We start from the raw sequence: 20,455 nt of genomic DNA, 5'->3' as shown, positions 1-20,455 counted from the left end.
GTCGCCCCGGTTCCAAGCTGACCCGACCCGAGACCAATTTCCAGTCGAGCCGCGAGCCACAAGCAAACCCAGCCGAGCCGCGAGCCACCAGCAGATCCAGCCGAGCCGCGAACCACAAGCCGAGCCGAGCCGTAAGTTGACTTGAGCCGAGCCACGAGCCGAGCCGCGAGCCGAGTCAAGCCGAAGATCGAGCCGAGCCGCGAGCCACAAGCCGAGCCGAGCCGAGCCGTAAGCTGACTTGAGCCGAGCTGCAAGCCGAGCCGCAAGCCGAATTGAGCCGAGCCGAGCCGTGAGCCCGGCCGTGAGCCAAGGCCGAGCCGAAGGTGAGCCAAGCCGAGCCGAGCCACCTAAGCCATATTTTCCTCCCTCCACTTCGGGTCACGGTGAGTCTTCGGTGAGGATTATTATGATGAACTTCCTAATGTTGCTACGTCCGATTCGAATTTGAATATTGGAATAAGATTTGGTCCCACCTTTTCTCCCTTGAAGGTATTAAGGAGTTGACGTTCAAGTTTTCGGGTTTCGCGGCAGGCTTGGTTGGAGATAGCTTTCTTCTCCTTGGGTAAGTCAACGGATGTTGCTTAGGACCATTTAAAATGAGTTCTACTAGTATTATCGATTAAAACCTTCGTGTTTTCGTTTAGGTGGATCCGTTGAGCGTGGACTCGATCGAGGGGCATAACCAAGTTTCAGGTGAGGGTTCTCCTACTATTGGACCTCGGAGCGAGGCTGGAAACGTAGTAGTCCACAGGGGATTACACGTTGGTAATTGTACCGAATAAATATATGTGTGCCGACTTTTAAGCATTGTTATTATATTCTTGTCTGATGTAAGAGAAATTCGATCGCTAGTTGTAACTTGTGCGCTATCGGGTATAAAGAGTTTCTTGCTAGTAGACCCCGATGCTAGATGTCCGGTATAGTGTGGATATGTTAACGGGTTACGTGGTAGATTGGAATTGCATGTCGATGGACCTTGAAGTTACGGTTACGCGTACGGCAACTGAGGATGTAGTTGTTTAAATCTGTACTATCTGACTGGCAAAGCCTATGGCGAGATTGTAATATGAGTGTTGATGGGGTATGACTGTTGTAGACGGTTTAGTATGGACTGAGGGGTAACGGTTAGCTTCATCTATGGGGTAGTGTGCCTTACTAATATGTGTATCCTTCGGGAGCACTAGACTGATATGTGCATCCATCGGGAGCACTAGACTGATATGTGCATCCTTCGGGAGCACTAGACTGATATGTGCATCCATCGGGAGCACTAGACTGATATGTGCATCCTTCGGGAGCACTAGACTGATGTGTGCATCCTTCGGGAGCACTAGACTGATGTGTGCATCCTTCGGGAGCACTAGACTGATATGTGCATCCATCGGGAGCACTAGACTGATGTGTGCATCCTTCGGGAGCACTAGACTGATGTGTGCATCCTTCGGGAGCACTAGACTGATATGTGCATCCTTCGGGAGCACTAGACTGATATGTGCATCCTCCGGGAGCACTAGACTGATATGTGCGTTCTACGGAACCACTAGACTGTTAAGTAGGGTACCCCTGAATAGGAAGTTAACTGTTGTTCCCTAACGGGCCCAGTAGTGGGTCCCTTACTGGGTATGTTTATACTCACCCTTTTTCTCTTTTTAAACTTTTCAGGTAAGGGCACAGCGAGGGGCAGACCGACGAGAGGCAGGAAGGACGCGTGAAGGCCATATGGACGCGTCTGGTTTTCTTATTGCTTCCGCTATGTATTTTTGTCAGAATATTTGGTTTGTGATTTTGAACTGATGACTTGAGTTTTTATTTGAGACTTTTATGATTGATTTAAAATAGGGCCCGAAACTGTTTTTTTTTTGTAATGTTTCTAACGTTTTTAATGAATCGTAACCGGTCCGTTTTAAATTTTATGTTGTATGGTCGAGTTTTGGTATTTAGTAGTGACCTCAGCTTAGTCCGGAAAGTTGGGTCGTTACATAATTATTTAAAGTAAAGATAATTGTATTTTGGAGAAAGAATATTTATTAAGGGAGAAAAAGTAAAATAATTATATTTTGGGAAAATATAATTATTTGTAAAAGGATAATTATTTTGGAGAAAGATAAATAATAATTAATTATTGTGGAAGAGAATTAATTATTTTGGAGAAAGATAAATAATAATTAATTATAGTTGAAGATAATTAATTATTTTAGAGAAAGATAATTCATGTTGGAAGTTATAAATGATTTATTGGAAAAGATTTGATTGATTAAATTAATTGAGAATTTAAGTTAATTTGAGATTTTGAAGGGAAAAGTTGGTTTTGGTGGAATTGAATTTAATTGAGTATATATATATATATGGATATATATATATATATATATATATATATATATATATATATATATATATTTAATTAATAATTTGGAAAAGTGAAGTTAATTATATGATGGAATATAATTATGTTTGTTTGAAAAAGAATATAATCCATGAGGAGAGAGATGGTTGATTTGATTGGACGAAAAAGATATATATTTATTTAAAAAGGAAAATAATGGTTTAAATAAATATATATGTTTATTGTAGATTTTGGTGAGAGAAAAATAATAATAATAAAGAAGTATTATTATTATTATTAATGGTTATAAATATCTAAGATTTTGTGTATTTAAGACATTTATTAAGGAAAAATAATGAGAATAAAGATATATGTGAAGCGATGAAAACCTTTCACAGCGGAATAATTACAGAGACCCAATTTTAATTGGAACCTTAAAATTACCAATACATTGGCAAAAATTACAAAACTATTTTTATGGTTAAGCATGCTTTGAAGAAAAAATACAGAGAAGAGAACTTACGCTCGTTGACGACTCTGAATCTACTAATCACCAATTTGGGCACCTTGGAAACCTTCCTATTGAGATGGTTTGTGGGAACCAAATTGGAATAAGGGAATTTTTCTTTTAGAGAGAAAATATTGTTCAGAGAGAACGGGAGAGCAATTCAAAAAACGCAGAATTCACCCCTCTTATTTTCATTACGCAAAAAATTCTCTCTTCTTCTGTCGGAAGAAAAGGGAAGTTAGAGAGAATAAATGGGAACGTGGGAAAACCACCCACGTTCCTTATTAATTTAATAAATAAATATTAAATTAATTAATTAATTAATTAAATCATATTTAATTAATATTTTATTTAAATCATATTTAAATGAATATCTCTCACCTAACCTATAGTTTTAATTTAATTAATTTAATTAAATCAAATTTAATTAAACAAAATTAAACTAAACTATTAATTAATTCTCCAATTAATTAATTTCTAAATTAAATATCTTATTTTTAATTTAATCCAAAATTTGAATCATATTCAAATATAAATTTCTCTCATAACCTATAGTTTTAATATGTATCACATACACATTAAATTTTAACCTATAGTTTTAATATGAATCTAATTCACATTAAACTAATATTTGAACTCATTCAAATATTTTATTCTCTCGTAATTTAATTTTGAATCATATCCAAAATTAAATTTATATAATAAAGTCTAATTAAAATATAAACTTTAAATTATAATGTATCAATATACATTATATTACTCTTTATGAGCTAGGAAGGGGACCTAATGGACCTACAGATCAAAAGCTACAACGATATGAGATTAATTAGCTAAACTCATTAACCACATTAATCAATATTCGTTAACTGTGTGTACACTCCACTAAAGAGACAGCTGAACTCTTTTCACTGTAGATATATTTCTGTGTCCACGAATATAGACCAATACTAGTAAGTTAATCTTTCACAAGTGTTCGTAACACCAGCTGGGTCAAATTATCGTTTTACCCCTAGGTTACTTCTAGTTCTTAAATACAAGTGCTCCTCTAATGAACAACTTGTTTATGGTCCAACCACTAAACAGAAATCCCTCTCGTGCCATAGAGAGGGTAGGGCCCTTTGTTCAAGTCTCGGAGACACCATTTAAGAGAACACTTATCTACTTACCCTAAAGGTGGGAAGGAGTGAATTCCATCTTGTGTGATTATGTTCCCAACTCTCCACTCGATCTTGTCCCCAAAATGATAAGCATATTGAGTCGGCAATTTGGCCACTCTCACCCATACAAATCAAAGGACAATCCATCGCAAACAGAAGTTCATAATACACTCAGGATTAAGACTAAGTCACCTAGATCATCCTAATGAAATAGAAATCTAACTAGTTAACCGAGTTACATCTAGTGATTACTATTTCGTGGTCCAGTCTTATGCAAACTCATTGTATAGAATATCCTCACTCCATGTCGCATACATGAACGCATTGGATCAATGTGTTTTTATCAAATACAATGTGAGCCGTATCTATAGTGTTAACAGGATAAGGTACCCAACCTTAACCCTATACTATAAACCCTTTAAGCTGATCTCGAACATTGATCCCCGTATGTCTCTACATACTGTTCATGACTCATCAAACAGCTTAGGATGTTAGTTTATTGGATTTGGGTTATTAAGACAAAACTAATAATATAATCAATAATATTTATTGAAATTATAATAATAAAATACTTTATTAATGACGGTCAATTGATTATATTTACTATCTATGAGTTTTAGGACATAAAACCCAACAATATGTATATTTTTGGTATTATATATATATATATATATATATATATCCTAAAATGAAAAGGAAATAATAATAATAAATATTATTGTTATTATTTGGGTCTATAAATAACATTTGAATGCTTAAGTTAGAAAGTAAAGGAAAAAGAAAAAGGTTCTTCATCTTCTTCTCTAAAATAACTCTCTGTTGTTGCCGCCTCACCAGTTTTAGTTGTAATTGGTATCTTTGGAAAGCTTCAGGATTTAAAGTGATGAATTTTTTCCATAAAGGATAAGAGGATTTTTCAACCTCCATCTAAGTAACCTTGGTAAGCCAATGAAATTAAATTAATATTTTATTAATTTAATTTTGGATCTATTTGGGGTTTCTTTAAAGCTTCAATTGGTTAATTTTTAAGATTGAAATCTTGGATTTTTGCCAATCAAGGTTGAATTGGTTTCAACCCAATTTCATTAATTAAGATAATGAGTTTTTCTTTTATGATTAGGATCAAGTTAATTGGAAAATTTTTACTGTTCGCTATGAAGTACTTTGTTTGGCTAAAATCTCAAGGTAAGAGATTCTTCTACTAGACCTTCGAACTGAATTTAAGAGACCGCATGTAATTATGATTATGCATTGATGGTAGCTAAAATGCATAACTTGATGCTATTGATAATGATTGTCGTTATATTTATGTTGATGATGACGACTAATATTATGTTGATGACTATTGATGTTGATGACTGATATTATGCTACATTCTATGGATAGAGTGTTCTGTTAACTTTGTCTATTAGAATCGTACCCACATGGATTTCCTTCGGGATCACCACCTTTTTAGGACTGCGTAGTTCGACGGGACCACCAGTCTGGCATTGACATTGACATAGACATGATTCGAGTGATTCGACAGGATCACTCGCATCCCGATTGTCTTAGTGTTTCCTTCGGGTACACTAAAAATCAGATTGTTCTAGTTGTTCCTTTGGGTTCACCGAAGACCAGATTTGTTCCTACGGGATCAAAGATTGCATGTGTTTTGGAACGTGCCAGTTTAGGGGTACTTCTTTACAAGATTCTATTGGGAAGTTAACATACACCTAAAGAGACTAGTACTAGGTCCCTTACTGAGTATTTGTTTATACTCACTATTTCTATGTTTAATATTTCAGGCGAAGGTAAAGATAGAGGAAAGATGGCGAGCGACAGAGAAGGATCCGTGACATGTATCAGTGTTTCAGCATTCTGTTTTTATTGAAAATTTAGTTTCCCTCCTTTAAAAAAAGTGTCTATTATTATTGTTTCCTTTTAATAATGATCTCAGCTTAGTATAAAGAGTTGGGTCGTTACAATATATATAACTATTTTTATGAATTTATAAAATGTAAGCCCTCGTTCCATTCTCTTTTATTTTATCTATATATTTAATATCTCTTAAATGGTGAAAAACAAGTTGGAATACTTTCATACCCCTTAAGATTAATTCGTGTGATAAGGAAAAATTTAGAATCCATTTTAATTGGGTTTTAAAATTTAAATTGTTTTGCTTAGGTGTTGAAAAGAATGAAGAAGGGCATGTTGGTCATTCTACTATTATTATTAAGTTATATATAAAAAACAAGAAGAAAAACAATTTCTTCTTATTCTTCTTCTTCTTTTTCTTCTTCTTCTTCTAGAGAGACCAACGACACGCCCCCCTCCCTTTTCAAAAATCTCTTTTGCCGCCACATATCTCTCTTGTTCCTTCGCGCCGACGTGTCGCCTAGCCATAGTTGTGTTGCCCCGCCGCTGTTGTGCAGCCTAGTCACCGGACGATGACCGACCACGCCGCGCACCGCCTTGAACCACGACGTTCTGAAGCTGTTAGCTCAAATCGGCATAATCTATTTGAGTTTCCTTGTGTTTCATTGTTAAGTGAGCCGTGCAACCATCGTTTGTCGTCATTCGGCAAGTCGAACCATTTTAATCTCACTCTTCTCAATTCTGTGTCGTTGGATCTAAGTTTTTGGGTAAATCTTCTTTATTTTAATGGATTTCTTGATGAGCTTTCATTACCCATTAAGTTTCAACTCGATTTTCATCACGCCCATTACTTTTTATGCTAGATTTAAAATTTTGAAGAGTTTAAACTGTGGTCTAGCCTTTCGGAAGCTCAAAATTGGACATCTTGACACATTTTGGGTAAGGTTCTAAGCTTTATTGAATGGGTCTTTAGACTCCACTTATTTTAGTGCCAATATTAAGCAAACCATGGTTTATGAATGTTAGGATTCGATAGTTGAATGCTACTGGAGCGATTTCTTTGAAATTAGATTACTTTGCTAAGTTCTTGAGTAGCCCGTGATGTCGGATTCTTAATTTGAATATTGAAGGCAGTTAGGAGTTAAGATCCCTATTTAGTATGGTCAGAAAGCTTATTCAATGTACTACGACTTTTATGAAGAAATTGTGAGCTAAATATGATTGGAAGTAAGCTTAATTTCATAAACAAGTTAGGGGATAGCAGAAGAGTCCGTTTTTGAACACTCTTTGTTTTGGGCCAATTCAGTAGCAATCCATTGGGAAACATATTTTTCTTCCTTCATGTAAATTATAAAGGACATCAAAATGAAGATTTTGACATAAAGAACACTCATTTTGGTTAAGTATTGAAAGAGTTATGATCATTTGAAGTTCATTTTACGAATCTGGAAAATTTTGAGAATTTAAGAACCTTAGGAACTAAAACAAGTTTGATTTTGGCCTTATAAAGTATGTTGAAGATTGTTGTGTCGTCTCCCTTTTGAAGATAATTAATAGACCCTAATCGTTGTTTCAGGCCAAATTGAAGTGGGGAAAGCGTATAACCCTGGAGGATCGAGTTACTGACTGTGAGTGGTTTATTTTTTAAGCTTTCTTTATACATATACACATTATCTCTTGACATTGCTTGGAAACTACCATGATCTAAACCATGACCACGTTTTCGTTATTGTTTAAACAATGTGTTTAAACATTGAGATTTCAAAAATGTTCATAACTCAAAGTTGATAAAACGGGTTTAAAGTCCTTGTTTCCATTAATACTTAAACGATATGTTTACTCATTATGATTTTGAGAATGTGTATGCCTTGATTTTTATAAAAATCATGTTTCAAGTTTTTAGTTTATACTTTGTTTTGAATTATACTAAACCGATGCTTAGGGTAAATGACAGGAGATCTGAGAACCTGAGCCTAGGTGAGGACATGGATGAAGGATTGTGATATGGCTTCAGGCCTAGCTTACCCCATGGTTGGGTGGCTCTATGTGCATATAGGAGCAATATGTAGTTACTATGGTAGGTGCTAAGTGTGCGTGAGATTTGTTTGGCCGCGTGTTTCCTTGTGGATATGGAGCAAGTGTGAGCTATTCCTGGGCCGTATACTTAGTAAGCTATCATGGTTGGTTCGATTGGTTTGACGGTTGATATCATGGCGGGTATTAAGGATGCGTGAGCTAGTTTTGACCGCATGATTCTTTATCATGTGCGGCTATCTTTGGTCGTATCTTTAGATGCCTTGCCATGGTTGTACGGATTACAGGTTTGTTGGTGGTACAATGGTTATGAATTAATGGCGTTTTTCACTAATATTGTATTTCTAATGCATATTTATAATTTTTCTCTTCAAGTATGTCTTATGAGCTTTATATTTATGAAACTTGCCACTCACTAAGTATTCGACTTACATTTAAATGTTTTTCTTCCCCCCTCAGGTAGTGAACAAAGGCTAAGCGTTGATTGATCTCTCGTCATCAGTCGTAGATCTCCATTATTCTTTTATATGTTTGTAGTTATTTTTTTTGTAATGCATCATGGAGTGATTAGATGTAGCGAGAGTGAGGCCAAGAACTTGTATAGGAGATCCCTCTTTAGAACGAAATCATTTTGTATGTAATTTTTAGTCAGATTCTAAACTTTACTGAAGCTATGAAACTGCCTGGATAACTGAGTGGTGAGACACACTTGATTTGTCTGTTGGAGTTTTGAAGTTATATAAACTTATATGGAAGTGCAAAATTTCTTTCTTTTACAGGTTTGGTTAACTCATATTTTAGGAGAGGTTCTGCCGAATTTTTTTTTCTAAATTTCTTGAAAAAGGTTTTTGCAAATTTTATTTTTAGGAAGGAATGTTTATTCTTAAAAGGAGTAATTCATACCACGATCTAGGTTAGAAGGGAAAACTTAGACCAGGGTGTGACATAAAATAATAGTATAAAACCTAGTTCGATTTAAAAAAAAATTAGTATTTAATTTTTAATCTACTACTAAACATATATTTGAAAACTTGAAATACTAACTCTATTTTTATTTTTATTGAAACCTCTATTTTTAAATTTATGTTAGTCAAATACTCTACCAAATTAACAATCTCTTATAGAATGTTTAACAATGTTGACTAATTAAATTATATATTTTATAAGGAAATTGAAATAAAAAAGAATTTCTCCCTATTCAAATTGAATGGAGATAGGCTTTTTGATTTTCTACCTAATTTACTTCATGTTCATCGACGAATACACAAAGGATTCATACACAAAGGTTCAAATAAGTAATGATGATTTTTTGTTCATGCGTATACAAAATTTAATTGTCAAAGATGCGAGTTGGAAGACATTAAAGCCAAAGAATAGTCATTAAAATTAAGGTTAAATTAGAATTTTAGTATCTAAACTATGAACTATAAGGTTGGTATGCATTTAGTCTCCAACTTTTAAAATTGATTCATAGGTCCTTAATTTTCAATTATGTGTTTAATTGTCCTTAATTTTCAATTATGTGTTTAATTATCCTTGAAATGTTCAATTTTTTTTTAAAAAAAATATTCTATTTGATATAAATTTTAAATTTGGATTTAGTTTGATGAAATAGCACCCACATAAATGTGTTATTCCTTCGACTTACTTTGTTTTGTGTTAGTCATTTTAAGGTTAAAGTTGTGAACATCGCAAGGCCAAGGACTTATTTAATTTATTAGACTTGAGTTGGTCCCTCGATCCAACCTTTTTTCACTTTAGCTAATTCTGAAACTGAGGAGCCTAACTTTCACAGAGTCATGTTCTTGAGCTCAAGCATTCCACATAGAATTTGATCGGGATATCAAATAATTAGCTAAATTTCAAATTGTAGTAGAAAATTTCCTAAGTTAACAAATACATTATTGTACCTTCATATGTGCCAATTTTAAATCCTACTATAAATTTTACTAGCTTCCACCCTCTTCTCACTTTATCACTTAAAGCATCATATGGTATGTGTGGCAAGCACCACACCAACGTGCATATATATATATATATATATATTGTGGAGATTGTGTTCTTCTCCCTTGAAATAAATTCACTACTCGTGTCCTTGAAATCATTAAAAATTAATTTGAATGGTATGGAAATTATATTTTAAAGTGATAATTAAATATAAAATTAATTTTGAGTGGTTAAGGCTATGTTTTGTTGTGGTTTTAAACGTGCTTCGTGCTAAAATCAATCTTTTCATTTTTGAAATTATTATAAAACATATTTTTAAGTCTTCAAAATAAATTTTATAATATCAAAATTAATTTTAAATGATAAAAAATATATTTTAGAATGATTTTGAAAACAATCTAATTGAAAATGATCGGCAAAAGCAAACAAATCATCGTGAAAATTGAAAATTTGACAATACAGATGTTGAAAAAGAAATGGGAAGTCAAAATCTTTTCATCCATAGCTGTAAGCTACCATACCAACTACATTAAATAAAAATTAAGGTTAAAATGGATACGAAAAAATTTGAATGAAGTTGAAGAAAAACATAAGAAAAGGTGGAGTGATATTCTTAGCATAAGTTGAAAATTTTGATAAGTTCTCTCATGCAAATATTGATTAAAATTATTTAAAGGTTTTTTTTTCCTCATCCATTTTCACACGTGATACGCTCATCAATTGACATTTTTCATGCATCATTTCTTAACTTCTTTTTCAAGTATCATGCCACGAGGACCTATTCATTCATTTACTTATTTTTATACAAAAGTTTTAAAATTTCAACTTCTAAATTCAAAGAAAAACACAGTGTATAGCTAATCATCAACTACGTGTGTTCCAACCAAACAAGAGATGTTGAATTCTCTGTGGATCAAACAAATAATATTTATAACTTCAAACCAACCTATAACTATATATAGTAATAGTTGATCAGATTCATCCACATGGGTGCTTGTGTTTCTCTTTGATTCAATCACACATTCACATGGGCGCTTGTGTTTCTCTTTGATTCAATCACACATTCTTCTAGATAACCAAATGGGAAGAGGGGATGTGGGGGTTATAGTTAAGAGTGTTATAACAAATTTGTTCATGTGTAAAAAATAGAAATTTACTTAACACTAATTTGATTCATATTAAATTTGGTTTAGAGTTGTCCACGGATACTTTCAAATTTACATAAAAACTAAATTAAAACAAACCTAACCATTGTGTGAGTAAATTTTTGATTCAAACTAAAATTAAAGTAGGGTGGTGAATTGAATTTAAAATATGTGATATTGAAATTAACTACCTAAGACGTCATTTATTGCACAACTTTAGACAACTAATGTAACGCCCCGCCAAATTTGTCTTCCCTTTTTATCGTCTTAAGAGTAAAATTCTTGAAATTTCTTTCGAATTGAGGAAATTTTTACTTGTGATTAATGAAGATTTAGAGATTTTTGTGGGTGATTTAATTTGTTAAGTTGGTTGTTATTTGGACTAAAGTAGGAAGAAAAAAAAAGGGGGGATAAAAGAAATAATATTTATGTTTTTTATTTAGTATTAATTCTTTTATAAAAGGGGGCTTTGGAAAGCGTGTAGTTCACCTCTTCCCCAAGAAGTGAAAAAAAAAAAAGAAGAAAACCCTAAATCCCAATCTCCCCCGCCGCCGCCGCCGCCGCCGCCGCTAGTCAACCGCCGTAGGTCACCACGCCGGTCTCCCAGCAGCGTCGAAGATCGGTCCACGTCGAGCCGCCGCGCGCCAAGGATCGAAGCCGCCGCACGCCAAGGATCGAAGCCGCCTTCAGTCGGGAGTCGCAAGCCGAAGCCGAAGCCCATCGCGTCTGCAAGCCGAATCGTGGCGGCCAGCCGAAGCCGAATCGCGTCGCTTCGTTTCGACGCCGAGCAGCCCCCGTCCGCAGCCGCCGAGCGAAGCCGCATTTAAGCCGGACCACCGCAACCCGTCGCGCAACCCGAGTCCGGAAGTCAGCGTCACTCTGCGCGAAGATCAGACCCGACCGAAGACCCGCTCCGCGACCCGAGCCAACGCGCGCCGTATTCCGGAAACCGACCCGCGCCCGCGTGCACCCGCGTGTGAGCCGCGCCGCGCGCTTCTGCGTAGCCGAGCCGCGTCTCCCTCCTGTTGCAAGCCGAGCCGCACGCGTAGTTCCTGTCCAAGCTGAGCCGCGCCTGTCTGCACCGCGAGCCGAGCCGATCTCCAGCCTCCAAGCCGAGCCGGTTCCTGCCCTACTTTCCAGCCGAGCCGCCAAGCTTATTTTGGCTCCTCCCACCTATTTTTGGTAAATTAAGTATTTATTTTGGGCATTTCCCCAATACGACCCAATGTTTTTGGGCGCTAAATAATTTAATTTGGACTAAATTAAATTATTTTTCCTAAGGAACGTCTTGGACCGAGTAACTGCTGCAGCGGGAGATTTTCTTCAGTAGGGGCTCAACCACTGCAACCTTTTCTGGGGTAAGTTATTTCAACCGAGTTTTAACCGTTAGCCGTTGGTGACTTATTTACGAACTTTGGCGTTATTAAATATTTAGGATCCCGTTGCTTGGAAAGCACACGTGTCTTGCGGTTAGGACTCGTCGAGTGAATCTCCAGGTAAGAGATTCTACTACTAGTTTCATGTTTGAAGTATGAGACTGTGTATGCCCTATGTTGCATATTGAGGATTTGACAGTATGATGCCTGAAATAAACGCTAGTATGATGCAAATGACGATATAGTTGTGCTATAGCCTGTTATGTGTGGCAAGATCCATTATGCTTACGACGAATGTCGGGACGGAGAATGTAGAAATGATTATGTGACATGTTATATGCTGATGCCATGTGTATGTATACTGCAATTAGGGTACCTGTTAGCTTGATTCTGTTAGAGTCGTACCTGCATGGGTGTCCTTCGGGATCACCACCTATTGAGGACTGTGTGGTCCGACGGGACGCCAGTCTAGCATGATATAGACATGACTCGAGTGACTCGACGGGGTCCTCGCATCCCGACTGTCCTAGGTGTCCCCGGGCACCGAAGACCAGAGTTACGTCCCTACGGGAGCGCATGATTGCACGTGTTCGGGAACGTGCCAGAGATTGGGTACCAGTTATCAGGACTCTAACAGGAAGTTAACAGGCACCTAGTGGGACTAGTAGTGGGTCCCTTACTGAGTATTTTTATACTCATTCTCTCCATTTTATGTTTTCAGGTAGAGGACGAGGCAAGGGCAAGGGCAAACTGGCGAGCGACCCGAAGTGAGACCGAGGAGGGCCATAGGGACTACCGCTTCCGCTTATTTCTTATTTCAGATTTTAGCATTTGAGTTTGAGTACTTTTTTTATTTTTTCTATCTTTTATGTAGATAGGGCCCGAGTAGGATTTCAGAACGTTTTTACATTTTTGCACGACTACCTTGTTTATGCTTTTATAAATGAATTTCTTGAACCGTATGCTTTTAATAAAATTTTATGACTTAAACCACTTGTTCTATATTGAGTAATGACTTCGATTCAGTATAAGGAGTTGGGTCGTTACAGTTGGTATCAGAGCACAGTGTTTTAGGTTCTGTAGACTGACCTACGATGTAAGTCATTTTTGTTTTTGGTTTTACTTCACCCTATGGCTATACGGTCCTTCGGCACTCGCCAGGTATGTCTAAAGCCTTGCTAATGTTAAGATTACAATTTTGCCTGAATAGTCTAAGACCTAGATATAGGGTGTTAAGTTCTTGTGGTGAGAAGTTTGTTGGTGAATTTTAGGGAGAATGCCGCCACGTAGAGGTACACGCCGAGGAGGTGGTAGGGGAGGCAGAGGAGCCGGTCGTGGCCAGCCGGAGGCGCCACCTGTTGCACCGGCAGTCGACCCAAACGCACCGGTCACCCAGGCGGATCTCGCCGCAATGGAGCAGCGTTATCAGGACATGCTGCAAGCTGCTTTGGCGCCTTTCCTTGCCGCCCAGCAGAACCAGGCCGCCCCTGTTCAGGCCGAGGCCGCCCCTGCTCAGGCCCAGGCCGCCCCTGTTCAGGCTCAGGCCGTCGCTCCTCCAGCCCCTGAGGAAGCTCAACCAGTACCAGTTCAACTGTCGGCCGAGGCGAAACACTTACGGGATTTCAGGAAGTATAATCCCAAGACCTTTGACGGATCCATGGACAACCCCACAAAGGCCCAAATGTGGTTGACGTCCATAGAGACTATTTTCCGGTACATGAAGTGCCCAGAAGACCAGAAGGTGCAGTGTGCAGTCTTCTTCTTGGAGGACAGGGGCACCGCCTGGTGGGAGACCGCGGAGAGAATGCTAGGGGGCGATGTAAGCAAAATAACATGGGAGCAGTTCAAGGAGAACTTCTATGCTAAGTTTTTCTCCGCCAATGTGAAGCACGCCAAGCTGCAAGAGTTCCTAAACTTGGAGCAAGGCGACATGACGGTGGAGCAGTACGACGCCGAGTTCGATATGCTGTCCCGCTTTGCTCCCGATATGGTAAGAGATGAGGCTGCCAGGACGGAGAAATTTGTTAGAGGACTCAGGCTAGACCTTCAGGGCATTGTCAGAGCCCTCCGCCCAGCCACGCATGCTGATGCACTACGTATAGCACTGGATTTGAGCCTGCCTGAGAGAGCCGATGCGTCTAAGGCTGCCGGCAGAGGGTCAGCCTTGGGACAGAAGAGAAAGGTTGAGACGCAGCCTGACGTAGCACCGCAGCGAACACTGAGGTCAGGAGGTGTCTTCCAGAGACACCGACGGGAGCTTGCAGCAGCCGGGAGGACTCTGAGAGAGCTACCCGCTTGTACTACCTGCGGGAGAGTCCACGGAGGTCGTTGCTTGGCTGGAAGTGGAGTCTGCTTTAGGTGCAGACAGCCGGGGCACACTGCTGATATGTGTCCTCGGAAACCCTTTGAGACGACACCGCCCCAGCCTTCTGCGGCCCAGCAGGGGAGAGTTTTCGCCACTACCCGGCAGGAGGCCGAGCGAGCTGGCACTGTGGTGACAGGTACGCTCCCAATTTTGGGGCACTATGCTTTTGTGCTATTTGACTCTGGGTCATCCCACTCGTTTATATCCTCCGTTTTCGTTCAGCATGTGGGTTTAGAGGTAGAGCCTTTGGGTAGTGTTTTGTCGGTTTCTACTCCATCTGGGGAGGTCCTGTTGTCCAAAGAACAAATAAAGGCATGTCGGGTAGAGATAGCGAATCGTATGTTAGACGTGACCTTGCTAGTGTTAGACATGCAGGATTTTGATGTGATACTAGGCATGGATTGGCTGTCAGCCAACCATGCCAATATAGACTGTTATGGCAAGGAAGTTGTTTTCAACCCTCCCTCCGAGGCTAGTTTCAAATTCAGGGGGGCAGGTATGGTATGTATACCCAAGGTCATCTCAGCCATGAAGGCCAGTAAACTACTCAGCCAGGGTACTTGGGGTATTTTGGCAAGCGTAGTGGATGTGAGAGAGCCAGAAGTTTCCCTATCCTCCGAACCCGTGGTAAGAGAGTACCCCGACGTTTTCCCAGACGAACTCCCAGGACTTCCGCCCCCCAGAGAGGTAGACTTCGCCATCGAGTTAGAGCCGGGCACTGCTCCTATCTCGAGGGCCCCTTACAGAATGGCTCCAGCCGAACTAAAGGAGTTGAAGGTCCAATTACAGGAGTTGCTGGACAAAGGCTTCATCCGGCCCAGTGTGTCGCCTTGGGGAGCCCCAGTATTGTTCGTGAAGAAGAAGGATGGGTCAATGCGCCTTTGTATTGACTACCGAGAGCTGAACAAGGTGACAGTCAAAAACCGCTACCCCTTGCCCAGGATTGATGACCTGTTCGATCAGTTGCAGGGAGCCACCGTCTTCTCCAAGATCGACCTGCGATCAGGCTATCACCAGTTGAGGATTAGGGACGGTGACATCCCCAAGACGGCCTTTCGATCGAGGTACGGACATTACGAATTCGTTGTGATGTCTTTCGGCTTGACTAACGCTCCTGCAGTATTCATGGATCTGATGAACAGGGTGTTTAAGGAGTTTCTAGACTCGTTCGTCATAGTCTTCATTGACGACATCCTCATTTACTCAAAAACTGAGGCTGAGCACGAGGAGCACTTACACCAAGTTTTGGAGACCCTTCGAGCCAACAAGTTGTATGCCAAGTTCTCCAAGTGTGAATTCTGGTTAAGGAAGGTGACATTTCTTGGCCATGTGGTTTCCAGTGAGGGAGTTTCAGTAGATCCCGCAAAGATTGAAGCGGTGACCAACTGGACTCGACCGTCCACGGTTAGTGAAATTCAAAGTTTTCTGGGCTTGGCGGGTTACTACAGGAGGTTCGTGGAAGACTTCTCACGTATAGCCAGCCCGTTGACCCAGTTGACCAGGAAGGGAACCCCTTTTGTCTGGAGCCCAGCTTGCGAGAAGAGCTTTCAGGAGCTCAAACAGAAGCTAGTGACTGCACCGGTCCTGACAGTGCCCGATGGTTCGGGAAACTTTGTAATCTATAGTGACGCCTCCAAGAAGGGACTAGGTTGTGTCCTGATGCAGCAGGGTAAGGTAGTTGCTTATGCCTCCCGCCAGTTGAAGATCCATGAGCAGAACTACCCTACCCATGACTTGGAGTTGGCAGCTGTAGTCTTTGCACTGAAGATATGGAGGCACTATCTGTACGGTGAGAAGATTCAGATTTACACCGATCATAAGAGCCTGAAGTACTTCTTCACCCAGAAAGAGTTGAACATGAGGCAGAGGAGGTGGCTTGAGTTGGTGAAAGACTACGACTGCGAGATCCTATACCACCCAGGTAAAGCGAATGTAGTGGCTGATGCGCTAAGTAGGAAAGTTGCACATTCAGCAGCGCTAATCACCAAGCAGACCCCCTTACTCAGGGACTTTGAGAGGGCAGAGATTGCAGTCTCAGTAGGTGAGGTTACCGCACAGTTGGCGCAGTTGACAGTCCAGCCAACCTTGAGGCAAAAGATCATTGCTGCTCAGCTGAATGATCCTTATCTGGCAGAGAAGCGTCGCGTGGTAGAGACAGAGCAAGGTGAAGGCTTCTCCATATCCTCTGACGATGGCCTTATGTTTGAAGGACGCCTCTGTGTGCCGGAAGACAGCGCAGTTAAGACGGAGCTTTTGACTGAGGCTCACAGTTCCCCGTTTACCATGCACCCTGGGAGTACGAAGATGTACCAGGACTTAAGGAGTGTCTATTGGTGGAGGGGCATGAAGAGGGATGTGGCAGAATTTGTCAGTAGATGCTTGGTGTGCCAGCAGGTGAAGGCACCTAGGCAGCATCCAGCAGGGTTGTTGCAACCCTTGAGTGTGCCAGGGTGGAAGTGGGAGAGTGTGTCGATGGATTTTATTACGGGACTGCCCAAGACCCTAAGGGGCTACACGGTGATCTGGGTCGTGGTCGACAGACTCACGAAGTCGGCCCATTTCGTGCCAGGGAAATCCACTTACACTGCCAGTAAGTGGGGGCAGCTATATATGACAGAGATTGTGAGACTACATGGAGTACCCGTATCCATCATTTCAGACAGAGACGCCCGTTTCACATCGAAGTTCTGGAAAGGACTTCAACTTGCATTAGGTACGAGGTTGGACTTCAGCACGGCATTCCACCCTCAGACTGATGGTCAGACAGAGAGATTGAACCAGATTTTAGAAGACATGTTGCGAGCCTGCGTACTAGAGTTTTCAGGAAGTTGGGACTCCCATCTGCATCTGATGGAGTTTGCCTATAACAACAGCTACCAGGCTACTATCGGTATGGCACCGTTCGAGGCTCTGTATGGCAAGTGCTGTAGATCCCCTGTCTGCTGGGGCGAGGTTGGAGAGCAGAGGATGCTAGGCCCCGAATTAGTGCAGACGACCAACGCAGCCATACAGAAGATCCGAGCTCGTATGCTGACAGCACAGAGCAGACAGAAGAGTTATGCTGATGTACGACGTAAGGATCTCGAGTTCGAAGTAGGAGATATGGTCTTTCTGAAGGTTGCACCCATGAAGGGTGTTCTGAGGTTCGCGAAGAAGGGGAAGCTGAGTCCACGCTTCGTAGGGCCGTTCGAGATACTGGAGCGGATTGGCCCCGTGGCTTATCGCTTGGCGCTACCCCCATCCCTTGCTGCAGTGCACGACGTATTTCATATCTCCATGCTGAGGAAATATGTCGCAGACCCAACACACGTGGTGGACTTCGAGCCACTACAGTTTAGCGAGAACTTGAGCTACGAGGAGCAGCCTGTCGAGGTCTTGGCAAGAGAGGTCAAGAAGCTTCGCAGTCGAGAAATCCCACTGGTCAAGATCCTTTGGCAGAACCATGGAGTGGAAGAGGCCACGTGGGAGAAAGAAGAGGACATGAGAGCCCAGTACCCCGAGCTGTTCGAGGATTAGAACTTTCGAGGACGAAAGTTGTCTAAGGAGGGGAGATTGTAACGCCCCGCCAAATTTGTCTTCCCTTTTTATCGTCTTAAGAGTAAAATTCTTGAAATTTCTTTCGAATTGAGGAAATTTTTACTTGTGATTAATGAAGATTTAGAGATTTTTGTGGGTGATTTAATTTGTTAAGTTGGTTGTTATTTGGACTAAAGTAGGAAGAAAAAAAAAGGGGGGATAAAAGAAATAATATTTATGTTTTTTATTTAGTATTAATTCTTTTATAAAAGGGGGCTTTGGAAAGCGTGTAGTTCACCTCTTCCCCAAGAAGTGAAAAAAAAAAAAGAAGAAAACCCTAAATCCCAATCTCCCCCGCCGCCGCCGCCGCCGCCGCCGCTAGTCAACCGCCGTAGGTCACCACGCCGGTCTCCCAGCAGCGTCGAAGATCGGTCCACGTCGAGCCGCCGCGCGCCAAGGATCGAAGCCGCCGCACGCCAAGGATCGAAGCCGCCTTCAGTCGGGAGTCGCAAGCCGAAGCCGAAGCCCATCGCGTCTGCAAGCCGAATCGTGGCGGCCAGCCGAAGCCGAATCGCGTCGCTTCGTTTCGACGCCGAGCAGCCCCCGTCCGCAGCCGCCGAGCGAAGCCGCATTTAAGCCGGACCACCGCAACCCGTCGCGCAACCCGAGTCCGGAAGTCAGCGTCACTCTGCGCGAAGATCAGACCCGACCGAAGACCCGCTCCGCGACCCGAGCCAACGCGCGCCGTATTCCGGAAACCGACCCGCGCCCGCGTGCACCCGCGTGTGAGCCGCGCCGCGCGCTTCTGCGTAGCCGAGCCGCGTCTCCCTCCTGTTGCAAGCCGAGCCGCACGCGTAGTTCCTGTCCAAGCTGAGCCGCGCCTGTCTGCACCGCGAGCCGAGCCGATCTCCAGCCTCCAAGCCGAGCCGGTTCCTGCCCTACTTTCCAGCCGAGCCGCCAAGCTTATTTTGGCTCCTCCCACCTATTTTTGGTAAATTAAGTATTTATTTTGGGCATTTCCCCAATACGACCCAATGTTTTGGGCGCTAAATAATTTAATTTGGACTAAATTAAATTATTTTTCCTAAGGAACGTCTTGGACCGAGTAACTGCTGCAGCGGGAGATTTTCTTCAGTAGGGGCTCAACCACTGCAACCTTTTCTGGGGTAAGTTATTTCAACCGAGTTTTAACCGTTAGCCGTTGGTGACTTATTTACGAACTTTGGCGTTATTAAATATTTAGGATCCCGTTGCTTGGAAAGCACACGTGTCTTGCGGTTAGGACTCGTCGAGTGAATCTCCAGGTAAGAGATTCTACTACTAGTTTCATGTTTGAAGTATGAGACTGTGTATGCCCTATGTTGCATATTGAGGATTTGACAGTATGATGCCTGAAATAAACGCTAGTATGATGCAAATGACGATATAGTTGTGCTATAGCCTGTTATGTGTGGCAAGATCCATTATGCTTACGACGAATGTCGGGACGGAGAATGTAGAAATGATTATGTGACATGTTATATGCTGATGCCATGTGTATGTATACTGCAATTAGGGTACCTGTTAGCTTGATTCTGTTAGAGTCGTACCTGCATGGGTGTCCTTCGGGATCACCACCTATTGAGGACTGTGTGGTCCGACGGGACGCCAGTCTAGCATGATATAGACATGACTCGAGTGACTCGACGGGGTCCTCGCATCCCGACTGTCCTAGGTGTCCCCGGGCACCGAAGACCAGAGTTACGTCCCTACGGGAGCGCATGATTGCACGTGTTCGGGAACGTGCCAGAGATTGGGTACCAGTTATCAGGACTCTAACAGGAAGTTAACAGGCACCTAGTGGGACTAGTAGTGGGTCCCTTACTGAGTATTTTTATACTCATTCTCTCCATTTTATGTTTTCAGGTAGAGGACGAGGCAAGGGCAAGGGCAAACTGGCGAGCGACCCGAAGTGAGACCGAGGAGGGCCATAGGGACTACCGCTTCCGCTTATTTCTTATTTCAGATTTTAGCATTTGAGTTTGAGTACTTTTTTTATTTTTTCTATCTTTTATGTAGATAGGGCCCGAGTAGGATTTCAGAACGTTTTTACATTTTTGCACGACTACCTTGTTTATGCTTTTATAAATGAATTTCTTGAACCGTATGCTTTTAATAAAATTTTATGACTTAAACCACTTGTTCTATATTGAGTAATGACTTCGATTCAGTATAAGGAGTTGGGTCG

General features: G+C 41.3%; 1 protein-coding gene across 1 annotated transcript; it reads left to right on the top strand.

Moving 5' to 3' along the window:
- Window positions 1–12,206: 12,206 nt before the first annotated feature.
- Window positions 12,207–20,455, top strand: LOC127144202 (uncharacterized). The gene is made up of 2 exons (XM_051079787.1): window positions 12,207–14,848; window positions 20,134–20,455. The coding sequence occupies exons 1-2, from the start codon at window positions 13,624–13,626 to the stop codon at window positions 20,181–20,183; spliced, it is 1,275 nt and encodes a 424-aa protein (XP_050935744.1). The 5' UTR covers window positions 12,207–13,623; the 3' UTR covers window positions 20,184–20,455.

Source organism: Cucumis melo, chromosome 12 (assembly GCF_025177605.1).
Source record: "Cucumis melo cultivar AY chromosome 12, USDA_Cmelo_AY_1.0, whole genome shotgun sequence".
NCBI lineage: Eukaryota > Viridiplantae > Streptophyta > Magnoliopsida > Cucurbitales > Cucurbitaceae > Cucumis > Cucumis melo.
Note: the sequence above shows the minus strand (reverse complement) of the source record. Positions and strands in the feature narration are given on the sequence as shown.

Excerpts from the sequence above, each read along its gene's own strand:
- LOC127144202 (XM_051079787.1), top strand. The coding sequence starts at position 13,624 with ATGCCGCCACGTAGAGGTACACGCCGAGGAGGTGGTAGGGGAGGCAGA. Across the intron at positions 14,849-20,133 it reads AGCTGGCACTGTGGTGACAG|GTAGAGGACGAGGCAAGGGC; the intron begins GTACGCTCCCAA and ends TTATGTTTTCAG.